Below are 26,899 nucleotides of genomic sequence, written 5' to 3'. Positions count from 1 at the left end.
GTAACTTTAAAGCGTAATAACGATAAAAATTTATATTTCTAATTTGTCGAATGTAAAATGTATCTAATTTAAAGCAATTATAACACTTATATAAAGATGATCGATTACCGAAATCCTTCTTTTAATCATATTAAGTATACATTAAAGACAAATTTAAAACTTATAAAATTATACGAGTTTATTTATTTATTTTCAATATAATTTTAGTGTCTTAAAAGTTTTTTTTTTTAATTATAGTAATTAAATAAGGAGTTATAGACGTTAAATTCGTAGTTAAATTTGTTTTTATTGCTCGAAACCTACTTTTGAAAAATTCGATATAATCTAGAATGATGCAACTTAACTGATACGAATACGATATTTTCATTAAGTAAATTAACTATTTCAGACTTATAAACAATTCAGTTTAGAATTTTGATGATTTATTTACTTAAATTAACTAAATAGAAATTTTACTATCAGCTTTATTTAATGTAAAAAATAAATTTTGGGATAAACTAACCTAAAACTCGGCCACACTCGAAAGAAATTTCGATAAGATCCGCCATTACGATTAAGTTTATAATGAAATAAATGAGTTAATTTTATTATACGAGAAAGTGTAAGAATAAAGAAGAAGAATTTTCGGTATCAAACAAATTAAAATTATAATTGTATTAGTATATTTATAAAGTTATTAGTAAAATACGAAGGCTTCGTCTCCGGGAATCGATGCGATTATTATCTTAGAAAAGATAAAACTTTCTCTCGAGAAATGTTTAAAAATTCTTTTAAAATTCCAATAATGATATTCCGTCGAAGAAAAGTGCTTTTTCACTCGAGTATAGAAGGAAAGAAAGTTACAAAAAAAGAAATTTTCAGTCCGTTTTATATCTATTAAATACAATTAAATAATCAAAGATTTTTCAAGGTCCATTGTGAATATATATAACGTTATTAAATCGCAAACAATACTATGTAAAGGTTATTTGATAGTTAAAGATATATATATGTATATATTTTTTAATAAATATATAAAGTTATGCGTTAATTATCCGTCATATTTTTAATATTAACATACAGATGTATTCTTATAAGATATAATTAACAGTTATTGATCAATATACAATAACGTGTCCTTCAAATAAATATTATCATTGTAACTTCCTTCGTGTGTACGACTTTATGTTGATATCGACTCAATTATTATAATTACTCATAGAAAAATTCGTTAGGCGATTGAATTGATTTCTGAATAATTTAAATAAATTTCATCTTACTTTCTGAACAATTAACTCATCTTTAACCGTGATATTTAGTTTAATATATGCTAATTCATCGAATTTTCGTTAATTATATTTTTCCCCTCTCCCCCCTTTTTTTTTACAAAAAGGCTGTGTCAAGATGTCAAGGACATTGTAAAATATTCCTTTACGGGATAAACTGTACGAAACTACTCGAATTTTCATTATAAATTTCACTATTTAAAAAAAAAATAAGTGAATGAAAAATAAAATTTATTTCTTTACGTTCTTCGAGTTTGGAATTTAGTTCAGTAGATTAAATTTTAAATTAATTAAGAGAAGTTTTAAGGACAAAAAAGAGAGTCGTATGAATAAAAGATATCTTTGATTAGGGAAAAAAAGCCATAGAAGAGAGCTAGATAATTAAATTAATTATATATATTCAATAAAGTCGATTTTTTCTCTCTCTTAATATATAAAATGTGCAAATTAAGTTATTTTTATTTATTTATTATAAAGACAAAATTATTTATAGTGTTTCAAACGTTTTAGACGTGTGGCATCCCATACAATTCTTCCAACCTATCAGTCCTGTAATAAAATATACGTATCCTTTAGATTAATTATTGAAAAATATAAGCTACATTTTTTAGAATAAAGTAAAACGCTATCAATAATGATACCGATTTTTTTTATACCATTTTTTTACGTTATGAACTTGTCTGGAGTCATCTGGTAATTGTCAATGTTTGTTGCGACATTATTTTATTCTAGAAAGTTGCGACTTGTTAAGTATACATGCCAGGTGTATTCTTAAATTAATAGGACATATCTTTCTTTTTTTATGATATAAAAACTAATTAAAAAACATCTGGAATGTTTCACACTTTACAATTATTAATAATAAATTATTCTGTAATGGCGTACTTTTTAAGTTTGTATAAATAAATAATTCTAAACTCCGTAAAGTAAATTGTGTACTTCATTTTTATATATAAAAGTTTATGAACTTTGATATTCTATACGCTTAATTTCAATTATTTTGTTCGGTGTTATCAAATCCGGGTTAATTTATTTACAGTAGAAAATTTCCATTGGTAAATTCATTCGTAAATATTTGATTTTACTCAATTTTTGATAGCGATACAATTTTCTTTTATTATTCTTAAATTATTAAGGTATATCTTTAAATAATAACAGTATAAAATCAGTATATTAATAACAAATAGAGGTATTAATTAGTATATAAAGGAACCTATGTAAGGATATTAAACGGATACGAAACTTTACATTGAATGTATATGTATATACACACACTCCAATACGAACTTCATATATAATATATAAAGTTTGTGTTTTATATTTATATAAAAATAAGTAAAGATATTCCTACTTTTATTTTATGTAGAGACAAAATAAAACTGTATTTATTTGCCGATACAAATTGCAAAGTAGATTTTAATCGCAGACATTTCATTTTTTGATTTAATAAATGAATTATATATCGAGTTAATGGGGAAAATGTAGCTAAGAATTTCAATAAGATAGAAGAAAGAAAATCAAAAGTTGTAATTTCCTTGACATAGTAAATTATCTGATATACAATAATCGTAACGGTTGAAGTTAAGTTTAAGCTTTTATTTTATTTTATTTACTGGCCAAAGCGGTTAAAAATCGAATCATTAATTGCGAGAAATTCCGAGACGAATTACATAAACAATAGCTTAATGACAAAATATTTATTAATATAATGAAGAGATAAAACGTTGGATAAACGTGATAACAAACAAATATAAAATTTTCCGTGTTGGAAAACGTTGATAAAATTTATTGCTGATTAACGTTAAGTGGAGTCGAAGTGACTGTCGTAAATAAATACGGTTTATTTTCTGGCAATAGTTAGGGCGAGGCACCAACCACCCACTAAACCCTAAACCGATGCTATTATTTTTGTTCCATTCCGCAAACTGACCGCAGCGTGGCGACTTGTCGCCTTAGCAACTGTTGCTACGTAGAAAGTGATTAAACAAGGCCCGAGTTTTCTGTCAGGCTCAGTAGAGCCGAAGACATTGGAAGGAAACATCCCCGACCGGGTCGTTTATCGTTAATAGTGATGGATATAATTGTCAACGCGTGTTATTATAATATATTCTTTTTATTATTATTCTTTAGACTGTTAGACGGTCATTCGACTTTAATTATAGGTAAGTAAATGGATTTTTAACTTTATTTCGACTTAAACAATTGTTAGCGCAGTGAGTTTAGCTTCCAGTAGATCATCCTTTTGTTTGTGCACTTACCTGTCCAGGTGATTGTTCTGCGTTCTTCGAATTGCGGTTTCACTTTTTCTCTTTTCTTCATTATTATTTTTATCCCACTTAAAACCTATTTCAATTTTTCCTCTACTCCTAGCTAATTTATGCTCAAAATATTATAAAAATCCCACTAAATATTCTTTTAACTTATTAGAAAATTATTTTTATATTTCATTTCTCATAAGTTTTATTTATTATATTTTTCTCCATTTATCATAAATAAATTGACAAAATATTATTATTTACTATTGAAGTTATATTTAAAACCATTATTTATAAAAGGAAAAATAAAAGTTTGTAATTTATTCGTCAAGAAATGTTACCAATTTGAATAAAACTTTCTCATTTTCTCGAAAATGTCAACCACTTTTGTTTATGTTATCAATTGGTAAATAATTGAGTTTACAATCTACTTCGTCTGAAATAAAAATAATATAATTATAACAAAAGATATATATATGTATATATATATAAATAAAAAAAATTCGACCTTCTATGAAAATCCCGCTTCATTCAAGGTCACTATCATTTTTTCAAAAAATATATTGCCAAATATCCAATCAAAATTAACGATTTAATATCGACGAGAGACCTTGTTACGTCAGTTCAGAATGCTTACTATTCCTTTTTTGTGTGCGGTATATAAATTACGGAAAAAAAATACTCACTTATTATACTTTACGCAATTTAAAATTGAATTGGTTAGCAACTTGTTTATAAATAATTAAAAGTATTATCGCCGAGAGAGAATAAGTCAATTGTTAATTGGTTAATTAAACGATTACCTCACAACACGTGCCATTACGTGACTCTTCTAATGATAGAAACTCTGTGACGTGTTATATTCGGTTTCAGTTTAGCTTCCGTCATCGTTTGCAAATATTTTCTAACGAGGAATTTCGAGTATTTAAAAGTATTATAAATATATAATTTTTGGCTTTATTAATTATAATTTACTTAATATTAACAGTATTGTGTAGTTATCGAATACATAAGAGACGTTCGACTTATATATATATCTCTTTATAGTACATTGAGTCAGAAAGATTGCTCCATTCTGTGACTAAACACGAAATAATTGTTACATATAATTCCATCTTCGATTCTTGGGATGTAATTAGAGTTTTTCGGAATTTTAATTCCGAAATAATTAAAAGAATAAGTTATAAATTGGCTTTTTAATATTCTCGGAAGGAGGCGAAATGCCATTAATTCATCCGTAGATACGGTCGTTTTCGAACGTTCTACGATATTAACGGTAATATTTACGAATAAAAAGTCGATTGCTGTAAATGTTAAAGTATTGATATCATCCGTTAAAAATTTTCGTAAGAGTATATTCGATACTCGGTTTACAAGAAATGCTTTTGATTCAAATCCAGCTCGATGTTCAAACTGGATCCTAACCAAAAGAACGGTTCGGATGTGTCTAGAGTCGTGACATATAATAAGTTTCTTCCGTAAAAGGCCCACTATGCTATTTTTGGTACATTAATATTAGGGTTTAGTTGGACAAAATTCGCTCGAAGGCTCGTTAGTCGGTACTCCTACAGCTAATGGATGGAATTCGTAGAATAGATTACAAAGGTCCTGTAGAGTACCGCGGAATATTTTCGGGAAGTCGAACTTTTAAGGTAGTTTTTTTCTATTTATATGCCAAATTATTAAGAATTTAAGGAAAAAAGTATTCTAAATCGAGACTTTTCTTGCCTTAATTTGGAATAAGCATATTTTAGGTATTTTAATGGCATTCAATTATGTCGAGTTCGATCATCCAATTTGAAGTATGTGACGGACTCCGACAAGAGTCGATTAGTCCGCCTACATTCGCATTCTTGGAGATTCCTTATGTGGACAATGTCGAGCGATAAAATGGAATAACAAATAATAATTTTCTAATTTATTTCTATACCACGCATATTAGGTAATAATTTATTTCCAAAAGAATGCTACTAAGTTCTTCAAATTTCAAAAAAATAAAATAAATAAATTTTAATTAAAACCACAATGATAGCATTTATTGGCATAAATATATAACTCGTTAAAACTTTAAAATATCCGTTTAAAAATAAATTTCTCAAATAGAATTTAATGTAAAATTTTTATATTAGCGCCATCTTTCGTTAAGATTTTTTATTTACGTACAGTACAGTATTTAAAAATTTGAAATTTTATCAAATATTTTTCTTGATTCTATAATTAAAAAAAATATTACGTGTATATAATTAGGCTAAAATTACGTATTAAAATTTGATTATACCCATTCTAATTTAGTAGAGCCTATAAGAAAGGGGGAAAAAAATCGATTTTTTCACGATCATTTTTATTCCGATCCGACTTAAACCGACCTTGACAATGCCCTCTGGTAGAGAATCTCGGAAACCCCGAGGGTTACATGCCACAAATGGCAAACGTGACTTTTATCGTTTCGCTATTTAGTTTCTTATTTTTTTAATTTTATTTTATTATTTCTTACTGTTTTTCTATCTCTTTGTCCGAACCAATCAGATTAAATCAGCTACGGAGTAAGGTTTTAAAAATATTCTCGTTTTATATAGGTTTAAATAAAAATCAATAGTATTAAAAAACCTATTTATGGAAATTAATAATGATTTTTTATATATATATAAAATGTAATGAGAAGTTAATAATAGGATTAACTACTAAGAGTAAGGGTACTTGATTTTATTGAATTAAACGGACGTAATATTTTTAGGCAGCATAAATGATATTCATATTATTCATTCATAAAAACTATGTTGGTCTAGATAAGAATAACCGGTTACTAAATTAAGCTAAATCAATTGGCTGCTTATTGTTTAAGATATTTCTCCCCTCCCTACTTCATCTTTCACCCAGTCATTCTGTCCTGACCTTTTCTGTATCCTAAGAGTAAATAATGTCGCCGATAACCTCCATTGAATTTGTGACACGTGTCGAACTACAAGATACACGCGCAGATAATACGATTCGTTCCATTTATCGGATAATTACACCTTTAAATAATATTTAATAATTTTAAAATATTAAATCCTTAATGGCTTAATACGTGATTAAGCCATAAACGTATTTCCATGTTATAAATTGCGAAAATAAAAGTAATAAAAATCGATTGTTAGTTAACGGGGTTGTTTTTCTTTTGTATTGTTGACAATACAAATAAATTTGTCTTCATTTTCTGAGTACAAATTTAGTAAACAAATGGATGTTTCTTTTATTTTAAAATAAAAATATATATATTTTTTAATTTTAAAAAAATATATTACTCATAAATGACGTCATAGAATTTGGCAATATTGTTTTTAAAATTTACAATTTTATTGTTAAATATTTAATTACAACATGACAATAGACACGTATACAGTTATTTAAGTTTAAACAAATTTTTTACGTATTTTTCGTGGTTCGAATTCTTTAATGAATATGCAATTTTCAACAAACAAAACAGAGGAGAAGAGGAATTCAGAAAAAAGTAAAGCCAGCGCGGAGAGTAAAAGGAGTTGTTTGCAATGTATCAGTTGTTTCATACTTGTAATCAGACTCTGGACCCATTATGGGGCAATGATTTTAAGACATCTGGTGTTTTTTCGTGACCTACGTGACCTGTCGCAATATGAATTCATTTTTCATTTAAAAATACATTCTAAACTTGATATACGATAATGAAAATATGTACGCATCTTTAATCGAAAAGAAAACACGTGACCTAAATGTACTTCACCGATACAAGTAACAATCTTTGTTTTAAGTAATTGAAAGCGACAGTGTCAAAATGTAGCGCTTACTCGTTAGACCCGAAAGTATAAATGCATATTAAAACAAATGACTATAGTTAAATTTTGTAAAGTATGTGTAGTAATTTAAAAATTTGAATTTTCGTGACGTTTTTTACGTTGGGATGTTACGTGATAACGTAATCTTCCTGGATTGGTTATCCAGTTTAAAATTGTGTCGAATGTTTTTAATGTAGGAAAAACTCATTTACTCGATGATAATCTGCACGAAAATTTGTTGCTAGGCGTTCAAGAAGGAGGATAATGAGAAAAAAATTTCAAAAAGATTTCTGTTCTACGAATTGAAGCTGCTTATTCCCACATGTATGACACACAGCAGACCTTTGACCCTTGACACTGGCCACCTGCATAATTTTTTGTTTAATTTCTTTACCCGTTTTTAATGGGGTCGAATTACTACAGGAAGACGGAATGCCATTGCAGAGCGGCAGTAAAAAGATCATTTAAAAACGATGTAACTGTTTGATATGGTTCAAGATTTTCTTATTGCAATTAATCTGACAATGTTTATTTTTCATTTATGATACTCGAAAATATGTAATTCGATGAAACTTTTGCTACATAAAACAATCTAGAAAACAATTCCTATTAAGAAACCGAATATCATGTATACTTAAGTAATAGGAAACACACATACATATATATATATATACTATATATATTATGTGTGTGTGTGTGTGGATGAGTCATTGGCAATAACAGTCTGACTCAGAGAAGAGTTGAGTCAATTTATCGACGAAAAATGCTAGTTTAAACATAAATATTAATTACATTTTTCATTAATATAATATTCAGTTGCTTTCACGATGTCTGTTCATTAGTAATATAATTTAATTTCAAATTAAACTGTCATTTTTAGGTCAAGATGTGCAATGCGAAAAAGAAGGGGAAGAAGTTAAAGTTAAAAGTATTTCCGATAATCCTTGCTTTACTTGCAAGTGTCAAGTGAGTACACGACTGAATTCTAGAATCAATTGTAAACTTTATTATTTATTTATTTATTTTAAATATAACACGCGGTTGTAGATATGTTCGAAAATGTGCTTTTGGCGTGAAAATAGATATTTTATAAAGTTTATATCATTCATTTAAAATTGATTTTTTTCTATAGTGTATAAATATTGTGATATGTTGTCGGAAGTCGATCCAATGACGAATGCTCTTATTCGATTTTCCTACTTCCGTGCCATTTCGCGTAATAAAAATCTGCTGTTTACCCAAACTTGTCAGACCAATAGGGTGTTCGCATAAACAAAAACATACACGAATAGATAATCGATTTTACTTCTAATTTTCTAATTGATTCGAGAGCTAAATAATATTTCAAGCTTTATATTTTCTATATTATTTAGGCAATAAAGATAATGTATCGATTTATATTTAATTAAAAAAACTAATATATATATATATACAAGTCCTATAAGAGGTGGTGCAGCTGGGTGTCCCATGTGTTTATGCGAGGGGGAAATATTAAAAAGTTGTCCGTTTTCTGACTTTTTAACTCTTATGGACTAACATTTATATTAGATCATTTTTCTATTTCAATATCAGATATATACAATCAAACCTCGATATAGTATCATCATTTGTTGGCCTCTGAAATTGGCGCTAAACCGAAGGACTTCCAAACAATAAGAATTATTGTATAAAACAAGAGTTTGAATAAGTCTACACACGGGTTTGACGTTTGAGAGTTTGAAAGTCACATAATCACTGTACATTTAGTAAGTAATTCACAGAATCTGAAGCATTATTAATTAATATTTAAGGGGAAGATCAGTTTGTGAGTATTCGTTGGCGCAGTATTGAGGTTCGACTGTATATAAAAATAATATGTCTATATCTTTTTTATAAAGTTTACATTAAACACCGTTTTGTTTAAAAATTTGAATAAAATTTAGTTACAAAATATGACATAAGTTAATACGTCTAAAACTGGTGGATATCGTATACAAAAATTGAAAAATTGTAATCATCGTAGTTATTAATCAGTTTAAATTTTAATCTATCGATAAAATGTTAAATTAATTTCCTAAGTGACATATAACGCATTTCTACACCATAAATTTATTTTAAACTCACTTAAGATATCCCTTAAATATGACAAGGGAACAAAGTGTCGCTTTTGTATATCGAAATTATAATCAACTCTGCGCATACAGTGTATATATCAGACTCGTAGTGTATAAACATCAAGTGTTGACCGTTCGAGGTATCAACAGTTCCATCATTCATCTATGACGTAAATAAACATGGCGGCTTATTATCGTATAGGGCCACTTTAGGTCGGCTTTAAGGGTGGCCTGGTATTCCGATACAACCGTATGCCACCTTATTAAACGAGCTTTAACGATTACAACAAATACCACGAAATATCCCAACAACTTTACTCGGAAGCATCTAACAGGAAAGGGAAACTCTACTGCATTTTTTTCTTTTTCCCCTCTTTTCTTATCAGAAACGAACAGAAACATATAACGAGAGTTCATTCTTCGCATAGATGCAGGTGGCTCTATACGAATGAGGCTCACCTAGAAAAATAGTTTTACTTTCCAAAATATCATTTCCTTTTTTAATATATGTATATTTATAATACGGCAAATAATATAATTTGTACGCATAGAAAATAATTTAAAAAGTATAAGTAAATTTAAAGAAAATTTTTGGCCTTTTGCCAAAGCTTTCTGCCATATGAAAAGGGATATTTCCTGTTAGAAATTGTTTAGAGTAATTGATTTTAAATAATGTATGTAAGCATTTCCGAAATTATCCTTACAATTATTATATTAAAAATTAAACTCGACACATTTTTTTTATGAAGCCAGTAAAGTTATTAAAGGAAGTAAAATGCTTAAAATGTCTTCCCACTGGGATTTTCTTAGTATTGAATCCAGATGTCCGAGGTATACCATCACTTAACAAGAGAGATAAGATCTTTATCTACCTGGTAGAACTTTTTCATACAAAAAAGGAAAGGAAAAAAGAAAGATTATTCTGTAAAATCTTTCCTCTGACCGTAACTCAAGAGATAGAAAAGATTTCGCTACTGATTTAAAACACTCTCTCGAAACTTTGTCAAGTGTATTTTTTATACGGAAGAAATTTCGTTTTTATAAAATATTATCATCAGATTAGGTTAAAGAAAAGAATAAACTGACTTATGCCTGCGATTACCGCTTTTTATGTAAGGCAAAGAAGTTATATAAGGCTAAAGTGCTAGGTGGCAATGGAGGCAGACACACACATCTTATCTTGTTTTCACCGGATGTCTGTACAGACCAAAACGGGAAGTCCTCCAATTTTTTTTTCTTTCTTTCTTTGTTAATTCTATTAAGCCTTAGATTTAACAAACATTTCGGAGAAACTTTAACTCTGTATCTCGTATTGAAAATAACAGCGTATTAATTATTTTGAATGTTCTGTTATTCATTTATAATCATCCGATTTAAGTAACTTAAACGATGAAGATGAATTATTTCCATTATTAAAGTTATAAATACTTTATAGTATAATAAATCAAGTAATTAAATATAGGGTTACGGTATAGAACTTTGAAAAGATTTAATATATTTGAAATAAAATAAAGTAAATGCAAAATTCATTGACAGTTCGAAAACGTAATAGGCCTATATTTGTTTTTGAATATTCAATATTAAACGACTCCGAACAACTTAAATCTGTTGAAATGTATCGGGGTGGAGGGGGAGATGGGGATTTTTCCCCAGACCCGGAGAAAATTCAGGTTTTTACCCTAATAAATTATTTTATGTAGGCCTAAAGTTATTACGATTAATGAAAGGTGAATATTATTTTATATTTCTTTTTAATAATTTAATAGAAAACGATAATAATTATTTAATAAAGATAATTTATTACCAGCATTATCATATATTTAAAAATAATCGGCTAAAAGTAAATTACATTTAAAGTAATAAATTCTACCAATTAAATTTGCAACGAAACACATTTTCGTAATTACTTTTTATTTCGCGACGTGGAAATTTTATAATTTACTTGAAAAGAACAATGAAAAAAATACAACTAATTTTTTTCTTTGACGTTCTTAAACGAAATTGGCTTTTAGAATAGTTTTTCTGATTTGGTTTTACATTAGTATACTATAAAATAATTCAAATCGATTTCCTACATTTTTATTACTATCGATAGACAAAAATTGATGTTACCCCTCTTGAAATTCTTTCACGTATATATTTTTGAGTTTATTTTACTCGATAAATCATGTACTGTACTTTAGATTTATTTGATATCCGAATACATTTTTTCTAATACAAAACGCTTTTACGGCATAATTACAACGTAAAACCTTGTAATTTTTATATTCTCCGTTCGTCTCTAACAAGTAAAATTTGGTTTTATTTTTAATTTATTTATTAGAAAAAAATATATATAATTATCTTTCTAAATTGTAATAATGTAATAAAGTTAGAAAAACGAATAGCTATTCATTTAAATTATATTTTACAAGAATATACGGGCCTATATCGTTATGATACCAAAATGACACATGGCCATCTTCTTTACTCTTTTAATGGTGCCTTATTGTATAGAAAGCCCATGTAATGCTTATCTAGACATCAATGCCTAGTATCCGTCCCTCTTTGCCGAATCTTCGAGAATTTTTATAAGTGGTTTGACTTCGATGTGTCAAACTTCAACCCTCGTCAGCCAGCTACCCTATTACGGACTTGACCGAATTCACGATTGGCCCGTGTCTACAATGGCATCTTAGTGCCCGCAGGATTAAAAAGTATATGTCGAATTATAATAGATAAAGCCCCTTGTCAGGCTATTTATTGTCTATTGTTAGAATCTATAATTTTATCGATGTTAAGAGTATTATTTAAGAAATTATACTTTTTAAAATATGGACAAAATTCGGGCTACGCACAAAGGAAAGATCGATATTAACTCTTGTTTATCTTGATTTATTCCATTTATTTAAATTATTATGTGGCATAATTAGGTTATTTTATTATCCACATTGCAATCTTTACTTATGTATTTGATTAAATTTCGTCATAATAATAAATCAAATCACAGAATTGGAAACACTTACCATTATATTAAAATTTTAAAACAATACATTTTATCATTAATTTGAATTGACAGTTGGACATTCATTAGATTGTACTACCTTACTCTAACAACTGAACAAATATTCAAAACTGTAATACTGTATTTAGAGAGATTACAGATAGTGCTCGACATTCGGATAAATAGTGCTTTCGTATATAATAATTTCGTAACTTTAAATCCCTTTTCGTACGCTAAATCTGCACTTTCGTACATTTTCATCGGGCAAACCAAACTTGGATTTATTATCAATGGCGCTTTTTGCCAGTTTCGGTTTCGTTAACAGTAAAATAATTTGTGAAAATGAGTTTTTATTGTATTTAAACGATGATTTTAACGTTTTAAATAACGTTTTACGTATTATGCTTGGTATTTAAAAAAATCAAAATTTTTAGACTTTAATTAATAAAATATTTGGTTAATGTAACCCTTGGTGCCAAGATGGCGGCTCGTCTCTGATTCCGGCGAGGAAACAGTGGAACGCACGTTCTAACCTAACCTAATCTATTCTAATAATTTGGTTGCTAATAATTATGGTAATTTATTAGATAGGTTAGGTTAGGTTAGAACGTGCGTCCCACTGTTTCCTTGCTGGAATCAGAGACGAGCCGCCATCTTGGCACCAAGGGTTACATTAACCGAATAGGTTTATGAACTCTCTATATTTAAAACACGCAATTCTTTCTACACTTTTTTCGTGCATATTTTAAGGGATTGCCTGTTATTTATTTAAAAAAATATTATTTCGTGGAATGTTACAACATTCTTTACATATAATATTTCAAATGTTTTACTTTTTTCTTTCACTCCATGCCATTCTGTTTTTGAAATACTTTTAGAGAGTTCTAATACTTTGCTATCTTTGTCAAAGGTTTCCACAAACAGTATAAATTTACTTTTAATTAATTAATTAATTGTATTATATTTATTTATATTTTAAATTCTGGATTGACGATATAAAGAGAGACAATACTGTATTATTAATCAAACCAAAAGTATTTTTATTCGATCTCGTTTTAGATATTTTAATTGTATAATATTGTTTAACAATCGACATACAAATAATGTAATAGTCAGAGTAATAACTAATACAATTGCTTACGATCCCATTTAAGAGGTATAAATTAATTGCGTAACAGCGACCAGCACGCATTTTATAATAAATTACACAGACCTAGTCATAAATACGAAAACAAATCATCATTCATTATTGTTTAGCAATTAGAATTTTTTATTACGAATAAATTATTTTAAGCGTTATATATATATATACGAGTGATCCCCAAGATTCTTTCGGGAATCTAGGGACATTCGGGACACATTTCTAGGGCCCTATCTTTAATACAAGACACATACGTCGGGCCCATCTCCCATCCGAGACATATTCGGGTACATTCTTCGGCTCCCACAACGGGGCTGCCTGGTACCACCCTTCGCCATATTCATCATGGGTCTGGCCGAACCGTTGATGGATATGATCAAAAGGGCCTTCAGTGCCCATTGAATGGAAAGAAACAAAAGAAACAAATAAAATGTTCTTATTGATAATTAAGTATTTATAATTATTAAGTAGATGTATCAATACTTAAGATTAAGAAAAATGATTAAATATAATAACATTTTTAAAGAGATTTATAATTTTACGTTGTTAGAAAATCGAATTGTTATTTTACGGTAATTAAGTTTTCTATTACACCGCCATCTCTCGTCGAAATATTCAAAAGTTTATTGAAATAAAAGGAAAAAACTTCTGTATTGATATTGCTGCGTGTGTAGTTATTAATAACATTTTCAAGATCATTTTTACTAATCTATCAATCGTTTGGTTTGTCAGTTGTCGATGTGATGTAATAAGCGATCGATCAGAAGTCAAGTAGGCGTTGCTGACATCTTCAATAGTTACAGGATCAAAAATTGGAAAGGTCAAATGGACATCGAGAGGACTTTAGAATTCTGAAACTTAAAAATAAAAATCTTAATTGCTTTTTCTATTATATTGTAATTAACTTTTTTAAATGACTTTTTAATATTCTAGAATTAATTTCTAATTTTGAAAATTTCTTTTATTCGAAGAAGAAATCTTACCAGTATATTAAAACAGTAAATATGTATTTGAGTTCTGTGTATTTACAATAATTATCAATTTTACTTTACTTTGATCCGAAGGTTACGATCTCATCGGCAATATATTTAAATCAATACATCGCTTTATGTTACAATGTTGTATAAATTTACCACACTAATTTCATAGTCTCCAAACGCAACGTAATTATATTTTGAAGCGATTATTATAGGAATCGAGTAATTTTCTGTATACGTAAAGAAGAAAGTTTATTTGTCTGTTCTTTATGTATTTGGAGACGGTACGAGCGAATGCAACCAAACTTTCAAAAAATTATCTTCTCATTCAGGAGAAGGTTAACGACTACTTTTTGTAAAAAATCAAATAAAATAAAACCATTCTCTGTCTTCAATAAGGCGGCCTATGTGAAACGCATTCTCTAGTATTGAATCACTAATTGTACATTATATTAAATTTGATATTAAAATAATAATAATAATAATACTTTTACTATAAATGTTGTATAGTTGCTCAACGTTTGAATCGAAGTACATTAGTCGTAGATACAAGTATAATAAAAAGTATTTTGAATATAAATTGCCTTTATAAAATTTTCTACAATGTCAAAGGTGCAATATCAAATTCCAAGTACAGCGCGTATCTCCGCTTGTAAAAATATATAATTTATAAATCATTACAAAGACATCGTATTCAGATAACCACATCGTGATTTCGTGTGTTTATAAAGAACACCAGAAATTTATAAAATGTTACAAAATCTTATATCTATCATTCAATGATTTAAAATAACTTGTCGTTTGTGACTCATGAAAAATGTTATTTGATACACCGATAAACCATACATCTGTAAGATTTAATAAGTAATATTTTTATATTACGAACATTAAAAGTGTTAGCTAAGGAATCAAAAATACAGAAAGACTTTTTTATATTAATATTAAGAAACGGCCATCTAAAGAAATAAATGGCATATAACTGAAAATTTCATAATAAAAAAATATTCACAATAACGAACTATTTGTTATGTACAGATTAATAGTGGAACACACCAAATTAAACAATTTTAAGAAGAGTTCATTGTAAATGCATTGCATTCATTATTTGATGGATGAAGACGGAACGATCCATCATACTCACTCTGATTATCTTATTCAGTGTACCTTTGTTTTGAATTTCGATCGAATTACTCCGATATAGCATTAGTTTTGAATTTTAAGTGTCGCAAGTTGTTTTTGACGTAAACGTCAATCTAAGAATAATTATTTATCTTGACTAATATAAATTTGACTGGATATACTTAACAGAAAATGTATTTCTTTTCTGTTTATTTAATACTAAAATTAATTAATTGTGTTTGATTTTTTTAAATATTACTAATAGGTAATTAATAAAATGTATACTTTTATTTAAATTTAATTAAAAATAAACTTATTGATGGTAAAAAAATAAAGTTTCTGAATATATACGTCACAGATATATACACCTATGTTTAAACAAGCGAGTCTGCATAAAGTCCGTATAGAATTTCAAATATAAATGTTAATGTTGCGACTAGATTTGCGACAGTTTTCGTTATTGAGGTCAGCAAAAAATCTTAAACGGGACAAACAAGCTATTAAAGAACAAGTAATTTTTAAGTAACCACGTATTGATTTTTAAAAATGTATTATGACGTAAGTTTATTATTTTAAATTATAAAATAAAAATAAAATTTAACGAATTTATGTATTTTTTTCTTTCTTTAAATATCAGAAAGGAGTCGTCGTATGCGAACAGCAAATATGCCCCTATGCCAAGGGGTGCTACTTTTTAGCATTTGGAGAGAGCAGGTCCTGTTGTGACGTTTGTTTAAGTAAGCATTCTTTAATAACTAATTTCTCTTTAAGATTTATTCCAAGTTATCATACATAATTAAAACTTACGAGTTTTACTTAAGGTTGTTACCACGAAGGTGTATCTCACAATAGCGGATCGGAGTGGATAAATTCGAAAAATTCGTGTTTAACTTATTCGTGTCAGGTAAAATCTAATTTATTTATTTAGAAATTTTGCATTTTTCTTTTTGTACAGTATTACTATTACTTTTTTGTTAACAGTCTGGTATCATAACTGAATCTACCATACATTGTCAAACATCGTGTCGTCACCCTATTCCTCCAGAACCTAACGAATGTTGCCCGAGATGCCAGGGTAGGTAACAATTACATTTAAATATTGCTTTAAAAAGGTTCAAACGTTTGTAATAAAGCTTTAAATCGTTTTATCGAAAAACACTACTTCGTGTGTTAAGAACACTAGAATAAGAATTCTCTTGTGCTGCCATCTCGTGCTACAAATCAAAAGTTAAAGTTATAAAAAAACGTTATTACGCATTTATCTCGTCGACTTTTATGGAAATATCTTAGTAGTAAAGAAAATAGTTCAAGGATCTTCTTAAACGTTCAGAATTGTGCTTCTTTAATACGTTTATCTTTCCGGTCATGACATCTGCTGTCGAAGTTGAAAGATAGAGTGCAAGGACGTCTTTGTTTTCTCATATTTGATCGGAAGTGCTGTGTAGGCGGTTAGATAAAAATGTTGTTTTAACTACACACGGCATTTTCTTGTTTTATTAATAAATATATATTTTATATTTGAATTAAAGACGTTGTGAAATAATATATTTAGTTTTATCTCTTGTCAACAGATGGTAGCATATTGCATTGAAAATTCACTATCTATTATCAATTGTTAAAGTATACAGTTTTATTTTTAGGTTGTCAAATTAATGGAATAAATTACACAGACGGTCAGACAGTTCCTTCCGATTCTTCGGATCCTTGTCTTACATGTAGTTGTCAGGTTTGTCTATTTTACAAATTTTTTTCTATACAAATAAATATCAAACGAACAGTGGCATTCCTTTATCGGGCTATAAGGCCAAATAAGCAATATGACAGAGACGGGCCGTCAGGTGGTCATCTCTTGTTAAATAGAATAAATAAATAAATGTCCCGAATTCGGATTTATTTTGTTTTTTTTTTCTTTTTCTAGAAAGGAAACGTTGTTTGTAAGAAAAAGGCCTGTCCAGTTTTGCCTTGTCCACAGACCAAGTTCGTCCATAAACCAAACTCTTGTTGTCCGGAATGCCGAGGTAAATAATCGACACGACTTGTACCGAAAAACTTTTAATATTTTCAAAATTTAACAATGTTTTTTATTATTATTTTTAATAAAATGTAATAATTCTAAAAATACGAGTTAAATAAAACTTATACGTAGATTAAGTTTAAAGAAGGAACTTTTTTAAGTTCAATTAATATATAGTATACAGCATTTATGAAGTTCAATAAATCGCTATTCTCTTTATTAATTGTATTTAATAATATGTTTTCCTGGTGATAAAATTGCTTTAATTCTTAGAAAAATTAAAAGGAATATCACTAATAGATTTTATTCATTAATTAAAATTATCATCATTGTATACAAACCACAAAATTAAAAGTATAGATGTAAATAAAGCAATAACTTTCTTAATTTAAAGACCAAACCACCAATAACTAATTCTTAAAAGAATTAGCATAATATAGATGTATTTCTTTAATATAAATAAATTAGAAGTTTGATCGGGTAACCTTAAAACTAATAAAAGGCACCGTGTGGCATTAGTTATTTACATTTAAAAAGTAATAGTAACAGAAAGATATGCCTTTAATATTGTCTTTAAAACGAGAATACTCTTTCTAAGTTTGCTTTATGATTTAAATAAATAATTCTGTTTGATTTTGTACTTTTTCTGTAGGCGCTCGAAAGATTTCCGATTTTAAAGATAAATGTTTAATCGGTTTGGACATCCATAAAAATGGAGACTCTTTCGTTTACGATCAATGTACTCAGTGTTCCTGTAATGTAAGCATGTATTAATTATGAATTACGATATAAAAGTTATCGTCTTGTTCAAATATGTAATTTACGTGAAAATCAATAGATGTCGACGACTTTTTGTAAGCGTCAAGTATGTCCACCATTGGAATGTCCTCCTTCTTATCAGATAAAAGAACCGGAGCAATGTTGTCCCTATTGTCAACGCCCGGAAGAGAGAAAGACCGTTTGTAGGTCAGGTGGTCAAATATATCAGGCAGGTCATTGGATTTTTGTTTTCGAAAAATAATGATGAAAGTTAAACCTGAAGCATTTTATCTAATTACCGTTTCTTGTATTTATGACAGAACGGACAGCATTGGCAAAATGGTTGTTCTAACTGTTACTGCCTTCAAGGAAAAGTCAGATGTTCTGTTGAGTTTTGTAAAACTTCTAATAAATGTCCCGCTGGGCAGAAATTAGTCCATTTACCTAAAAAATGTTGTCCAGTTTGCGTCGAAGGTGATCATATTTTGATTTCTTTTCTTTCCTTTCTTTCTTTTTAACGATACGAATAGCTTTGCAGATTGGTTTGACTCAGTTAACACTTTTTAAATATAAGTTTATAAGAGTTCATTATTTTTTAGAAATCACGATTTTCATATATTTTGGATTTACTAGACGATGGTGTGTGCACGGTGTTTGGAGATCCGCATTACAGAACATTCGATGGGAGGACATTTAATTTTCAAGGAACGTGCAAATATACTTTGATCAACGATTGTGCTCATAAAAGGTTCACAGTTCAAGTAGCGAACGAAGCCAGATATTCTAAGATGTTTTCGTGGACAAAATCTATAATTTTGAAGGTCGGTAATCGTATTAATATAGTAAGGATATATAGTTAAATAATTTATAAATAATTTTCTATTGTAACACTTTCAGATAGATGATACTAAATTAGTATTGGGACAATATAGGAACATCAAAATTGGAAAGAAGCGAGTCAGACTCCCTTATATTAAGCTAGGAACTTTATCAGTTGTAGAACAAAATTATACAGTTACGGTCAGGACTAATTTAGGTAATTATTATGTATAAACGTTTAGAAAGGATATCTTTTTATTGATAAAATAGTGTATTATAATGTAATTTATTAACGTAAGTGTTTGTTTGGCGATTAGGAATTCGTTTAAATTGGGATGGAAATAGTTATTTAGAAGTGTTCGTGCCTTCTCACTTTAAAAGTCAGTTGTGCGGACTGTGTGGTAATTATAACGATAATCCAGAAGATGATTTCACTACGAAGAAAGGAAAGCTGGTTTCTAGCCCGGAAGTTTTTGGAAATTCGTGGGCGGTATGTTACATTTGCATTTATATTGTAAAAATATTAATGTTGAAAGAAATAATGGTTGTGTTATTTTAAATAGTATATGCCCTTTTCATTTATACAACAATAAAAATAAAATATTTATACCTTACTTTCTTTCAACTCAACTAATATGCACATAATCATCGTTAAATATGTATTTTTCGCTTTATGTATAAAGTTAACCGGTGGATCAATACAATTTCTCAAAAATTATGCACTTTGTGATAGTTTTTCGCTTATTGCCATCGATATTTTGCAAAATTAATTGCATTTCCACGCGTGTAAAAAACCACGCTTTTATATGTGCGAATATAATTCTATGCGAGGTATACTCTTATGACATATGTTTCCAAACTGCGAAATACCAATATCAATATCAATCATACCTTGTTACCTGGCTGTAAACTTTCAATCCCGCGAGCAGAAAATGACAGTGGTTTTCTATGAAGAAAGTCTCGAGCGTCGGGTATTGTCATTGAACTGTAAACTTGCAATATGGTTCTGCAGGGTGCGAAATAGATGGTAGCCAATTGGCGCCAAGTCTGAGCTGTGAAGTGGATGAGGCAGACCCTCCAAGCCTAGACTGGTCAGAGACTTTGTCAATTTTTGGACCAAGTTCTTTCTTCGATCTTGTTGTTCGAAGAATCCAGCTGTTCGCGGCAGAGTTGTTTCGTGACAGTGATGTTTTGGTTGAAATATTACAGCTTCATCATGATGACTCCAAACAAAAACAGATCACCTCCTTCTTCTGTTCTTCGGTTCATTGACATTTTCAACAGCTGCTTGATCTTTGTTCACCCATAAACGCTTTACCAAATATCTTCGTTGCGTTGTGGCTACGTTTGAAGTGATAGAACATCACGCGAATGTTTCTTCGGAAGCGTATTTCCGTTGTTAGACATTGCTGATGCGTCTATTTCCAATGAAATATGTGATCAGACACGCTTTGGTTACTCTCTGTATACCCACATCGAACATTCTATTGATAGAATATTTTCTTCCAGTCGTTTCTAGAAAAATCGAAATGTCCTAATTTTACCAATACAGCCCGATATACTCGTATATTCGATCCACAGTTAGATCGCGCGAACTTATTAATCGTAACTTTTTATAGTAGAAAATTGTTTTAAAATACAGTCAAACCTTTGAACAACGGCCACCGACAAGGACAGAGACTGGCCGCTTTTTGTGGGAAAAAAATTCCTGAAAAAAAATGGCCGCTGTTTAGAAGTGGCCGTTAATGGAGATTCGACTTTAGTAATAATAATAATAATTACGATTGGAAAAATTTTGCGTAGCATTCAATTGTCGTGTTACATAAACAGTAACATTCTTAGTGTTAACTAATATTTTCTTTTTCATTAGGTCGGTCGAGGAAAGAAATGCTTAATATCGAAATCTCTGCAGACCACGCATGCCGCTTGTGAAAGTAACTTAAACACGAAGGTTAAAGCCATTTACGAATGCAACGTTTTAAAATCAGATCTGTTCCGTCCCTGCCACAGTACAGTGAATGCCATGCCTTACTATAGGTAAGTTTATATCTGTTTAACTACTTTGTAATAAAATTTACTGTAATTTTGAACCAAGGAGTAAATGTAAGTGATACGTTTTGCAGATCGTGTGTGATGGACATGTGCGAATGTCCGGTTGGCAGGAAGTGCCATTGCGAGTCACTTTTCGCCTACGCTCAGCATTGTAAACGATTAGGAATACAGTTAAATTGGAGAAAGGATTCTGGATGCGAAGGTAATTAATTGTATTTCTAATCTGCTATTCTATTTTTTTAGATGAATAAATGAGATTTAAATTTTCTTTCGTATTAAATTTAAGGACACTAATTTGAATAATTTTGCATTTGATGTATTGTATATTTAGCCGTATTCAATGAGACTTATATAGTAGTTTTTTCGGATGCCATACTCAAAAGAGGTATTCTTTCATATTTGAATATACATTTCGGGCATATTTTTCCCAATTTCTTCAGAGAAATGCACGAAATGCACATCTCTATATGAAAGAGTATATCTTGTCCAGTGTGGCTCACTTAAATTTTTTCATTTTGTATTTATTTGATACATTATTTTAATCGATTAATGATTAGAAATTATTATGTGTTGGTTAATTTTGATAAACGTCTCCAAGTAAAACCAGATACTTTTTATTACTTGTATTTATCGTATTTTTTCTTTCTTTCTTTTTTTAGTAGGAATGAGACTGCATTTGACAATAGGATTTATTTGAACGATTTTATTTCCATCTTTGTAGCCTGGCAATCTGTTTTTTTACACCCACGTAATCAGCTCTGTAAACTTAGAAATGTCTTTTTCAGTTAGTGTTAATTCTGTGATTTATGTACTATTTATAATTTAATGAATTACATTCAAAATTAACTTTCTATAAACAATTATACCATCATATTTTAAATGATAATTGAAATTCTTGCCTAAATTCAGTAACAATGAAGATTATGATGTACAAAAAATTTCATTATTTATTTATACTTTTGACTATAAATTTATATTGTATAGATTTACATTTCGAATCAGATCTAAATATGTTAAGATCTTAGGCCAAATCTTTGCAAAGATCCAAAATATGTAATTATAAATGTTTTATATCGCAATAAAAAGTACTGAAGAACATACTATATTTGATACTGTATTAATATTAACAAAAAATATGAAAAATTCTAACATTTTATTAGAGAAAAAAAGGATAATTATCGTAAATAATTAGAAAACATTCATAGCCCGTGTCTGAGCAGAATGGAATGTCGTCTGCAGATGGAATATATTGTAACTGGCTTTAAAGGCAAATCTTGCCTCAGCTTTAAATGTCTTATACGTTAGTTTGAAATTCATTTCTTAATTTATCTTATATAAATAACTTCATAAACTTTTGAGAAAATTGCTGTGAAAGAACTTTTCGCTCTCTATTCGCTTAGAGGGACACGTAGAAAATTAGTTTATTTTTTTATTATTATTATAATTATTTGTTCATTCAAACGACGTTTCTGAGTTTAGTGTCGATTATTTACAAAATTAAAGATAACTCTGGATTCATCGGACCGTTACTTGGCTAATTAAATTTGATTCATTTATAATTTTGAAATGTTTGTTGCATGGCTATTTGCAAATTTTTAAATGAATCTGAACTTGCTTTCTTTTTATTTACTTATTACAAATCTATTGTACTGTTTTACAAACAGTATTCATATAGCATTAAATTTTATTATCTTTTAAAATTCTTAATATATTTTCTAAATATTTTGAAATTTAAATTGTTCTTTTAGCTTTGATGAACAATAATGACTAAGCAGTGAGGACATCCTATAGGAATTTTATAATTAATCTCTACCATTTAAATTATTTTTGAAAAATGCTAATAACGAGTAAAATCTTTATTAAGTCCGATCGCTCTCGAGATATGACACGCGACCCCGTTTTATCTCTCTACCCCTCGATCTTTAATTATCAAAATTTAATAGCATCACTCCCCTAATACACAAACCTCCATGCAAAATTTCAGAAATTTTTACAAAAGACACAGGAGTTACAGTATTGTTTCAAAGTGAGTGAACAAAATTGTGCCCCTCAGCAAACACAGATATTAACATCTATACGTAAAGAAAATCCCCCGAATGCTTATACAGGGTGTCCGAGAAAGTTCTTTATCATTCTAAACATTAATAATAGAAATACTAATAGGTGAAATGAAATGCAGTTTGCTGCAAAAGAACGAAGACATCTAAGAGTTTTTTCTGGTATCAATTGCCTGAGGTAGATGGATTGATTGGTCGTGGAGGACCCATATCTTGGACTCCGCGATCACCCGACATAACTCCACTGGATTTCTTTTTTTGGGGTTATGTTAAAGACAGGGTTTATCAAACACCTGTTTCTGATATATCCGTTTTAAAGGAAAGGATACAATTAGCAATCCTCACTGTTACACCGCAAATGTTAAAAAACACTTGGAGGGAAATCGAGCAGACTCGCCATTGTTCGTGCTACTGTACTAACGGAGCTCACGTACTGTACGTGAATTGTGTCCTTTCCTTTAAAACGGATATATCAGAAACAGGTGTTTGATAAACCCTGTCTTTAACATAACCCCAAAAAAAAGAAATCCAGTGGAGTTATGTCGGGTGATCGCGGAGTCCAAGATATGGGTCCTCCACGACCAATCAATCCATCTACCTCAGGCAATTGATACCAGAAAAAACTCTTAGATGTCTTCGTTCTTTTGCAGCAAACTGCATTTCATTTCACCTATTAGTATTTCTATTATTAATGTTTAGAATGATAAAGAACTTTCTCGGACACCCTGTATATAGATCGTTTCCAGGTCCCCTGGGTCCAAAAACTGTAATAATCTTGGGGAATCATTTTTGACCGATCGCTATACTTTCCCTTTGTTATATATAACAACCGGGAAAGTAAAAATTCTCACAATGTTTTTAGGGTTGACAATTTTATAAAAATCATTATAAAACAAGAATTATAATGAAGATATTGGATCTTTTATGAAAGCTTTATTAAAAAATGTCCGGAAAAATCTTTGAAATAGTTAAAAAAATTCAATTAAAAAGGGAAACGATATTTTTTAAAAAGAATTTTTGAAATACCCTCTGCCATTTTTATTGAAATAAAAAAGCTGCCACTAATACGAAAGATTAATCATAAATCATAAATTCAAATTCAAAATTTACTTATTAATTTTCATAAAACATTTCCGTTATGCACATTTTATATTGTAGTTTGCAGATTCCTATTATAGTTTTGTATAACAGGTGAATGCTGTAATAGTGTATTGCGGATAGTTGTCATACTAAATAAAGGAATTTTTATTTTGTTTGATCTTTGTCTGTATCGTTATAATAATTAGAAAATAAATAAATACTATTTTTCAGGAAGCCATTGTCCAAAAGGATCTGTGTATAGAAGTTGTGTTTATCCGTGTCGCAAAACTTGCAAAAACTACCAACGAGCAAAGCCGTGCCGAAGAAAATGTAGACCAGGTTGCGAATGTGCAGAGGGTACAGTATGGTATAGAAATAAATGTATTCCAACACAACTGTGTCCAGTGTAACTAAGAGAAAAGAATTTCCGTTTCATTTCATTTACCAGCAGGCCTGGTATTTCGATTTATTTTATAAGCAATGTTTATTTCATCTGTTTCCTTTGGTGAGAAGTTCCTTTATATTGAGCGTGCCTGTGCCTTTATTTTATAAACTATTGCGATAAAAGGCTCTAAATGAATTTTATTGAAAAGGGCTGGTTCCTTCAATTAAAAAGGAGAGACGAGAAGTACAAAATGTAAATTGTGATAACCGAAGAGATTCGTTAGATTTTTGACAGAAATTAACCTTATTTGGTATTAACACGCACATGAAATGTTAATATATTACTATTCACAGTTATGACGACTGATATGCTCGAATGATGGTTCGAAGGTATTGAAATGAAGATACCCAAGTAAATTGCTTTTACTGCAAAGTTGAAATGAATTAATTCATTATATTCATATGTAAGTATATTTCAAAAACAATAAAATTGCCAAATTTCAATTTATCGAAAATATGCTAAAATTAGTTTTGAAACATTCTGTGTATAAGTTCCTTATATATTACACGTGTTACTAAAAATATAACCAAATTAGCAAAGCAGACTTTGACTCGAAAATAAAATGTCACTGTGCTCAAAATAAACATTTTCTATGTAATTAATAATAAAAGTTTTCCTATCGAAGATAACTTACGAAGCAAACATTCATAGCTATTTCATTGATTAATTATCAAGTTACATATATTTATTCTTTCCTGGTCTGCTATAACACATATGCACGCGACATTCAGTACAGTACTTAAATTATGTCGAACAATATAAACTATTCTATTTATTGCGCTGTTAATGATCGAAAGTGAATGCGGGAAGAGAAATTAAAATCAAAATTCAAAAACACTCAACAGTATTAAAAATTATATTGTAAGTTATTTACAAATTGCGTAAATTATGAGAAAAGTTCATTTGTTTTTAATCGAATAATGATTGTTTGTGTAAATTTATTCTGTCTTTCATTTATTTGTACATTATTGTAATAAATATGCACAGCATTTATGTTTGTATTTAATTATGCTAGTCAATATTTGTCGCATTGTAATTGAATGTTCACTGCGGTATCTATTAATGTAATTTAAAAAAATGTAAGTTTTCAAAGGGGAATATCTGTTATCAAAATTTAAAAGACTGTTGGTGTTCCCCAAAATAACTAATTTGTATCCATTTATCGTTGAATAAAATGCATGCAAATGTTTGTTTACGGTTTCTTTTTCTATTTGTACTTTACGAGATTTAATTTTTCAGTGACTAATTAAATTAGTAAACACGATAAAATGGAGTTTTAAGGCCTCAGTCTATTACTCTGGTCGGGAGACGAAAACCTTAAGGAATTTTTTGGGGAGGTTATTTGTTCTAAATATGCCGGGTCCCGTTTCTCATCACCCCATTATGGACTTGGCCGAACCCACCATGGGTATTAATAAAACGCCCTCTTAGTAGTCATACTGTAAATCAGACAGTTAAAAAGTAAAAAATCTAACCAGTCTCCAGTACCCATTTATTCGAGAAAAATAATTATTTTAAATGTTAGAAAATATATTCAAGATATTAAATTAATATTATAAAATCATTGATTTATGATCTAACTTTTAAATCATAAAATAAACAATTGATTTTTAAACCTTTTACTAAACTAATAATTTATTATTTCTGAATGCTTTTGATAACTTATTATGAATTTTTCCTGGCTAAAAGTTTTCAAACAATCATTATTACTTGATTTTTTTTATCTAATTGATAAAGAAACTACAAGAACAATTATTATTAATTCTTCAATATATAAATATAAATTAAATACGAGAAAAGTTTCTAGTTTATCAATCAACATTTTATGCTATTTAAGGAAATCTATTTTGTATGATTAAGAATTGTTTGATGCAAAATAAAATTGTTAAGAAATCAAAAATGAATATCTTTATTTAATAATTAATTTAATTAATTAATTATCAAGATATTAGTTTTTGTTTTGGTTTATTTTATTAATAAACCAAAACAAAAACTAATATCTCCACAAATTTTATTTTTACCTCACCCTTTTCGCTACGAGTTTCCGTA

At 29.0% G+C, this 26,899-nt stretch overlaps 1 protein-coding gene across 1 annotated transcript; it reads left to right on the top strand.

The window, feature by feature from the left end:
- The first annotated feature begins 3,243 nt into the window (after positions 1 to 3,243).
- On the top strand, positions 3,244 to 26,039 carry LOC136980371 (BMP-binding endothelial regulator protein-like). The gene is made up of 16 exons (XM_067276476.1): positions 3,244 to 3,427; positions 8,192 to 8,277; positions 16,262 to 16,361; positions 16,446 to 16,528; positions 16,606 to 16,699; positions 17,265 to 17,350; positions 17,543 to 17,642; positions 18,291 to 18,397; positions 18,477 to 18,626; positions 18,718 to 18,871; positions 19,031 to 19,218; positions 19,295 to 19,433; positions 19,534 to 19,706; positions 21,087 to 21,253; positions 21,340 to 21,470; positions 24,637 to 26,039. Exons 1-16 carry the CDS (start codon positions 3,337 to 3,339, stop codon positions 24,813 to 24,815), a joined length of 2,028 nt encoding a protein of 675 aa, XP_067132577.1. The 5' UTR covers positions 3,244 to 3,336; the 3' UTR covers positions 24,816 to 26,039.
- The last annotated feature ends 860 nt before the right edge of the window (positions 26,040 to 26,899 follow it).

Source organism: Centruroides vittatus, unplaced genomic scaffold (assembly GCF_030686945.1).
Source record: "Centruroides vittatus isolate TY-2023 unplaced genomic scaffold, ASM3068694v2 contig_1159, whole genome shotgun sequence".
Classification (NCBI taxonomy): Eukaryota; Metazoa; Arthropoda; class Arachnida; order Scorpiones; family Buthidae; genus Centruroides; species Centruroides vittatus.
Note: the sequence above shows the minus strand (reverse complement) of the source record. Positions and strands in the feature narration are given on the sequence as shown.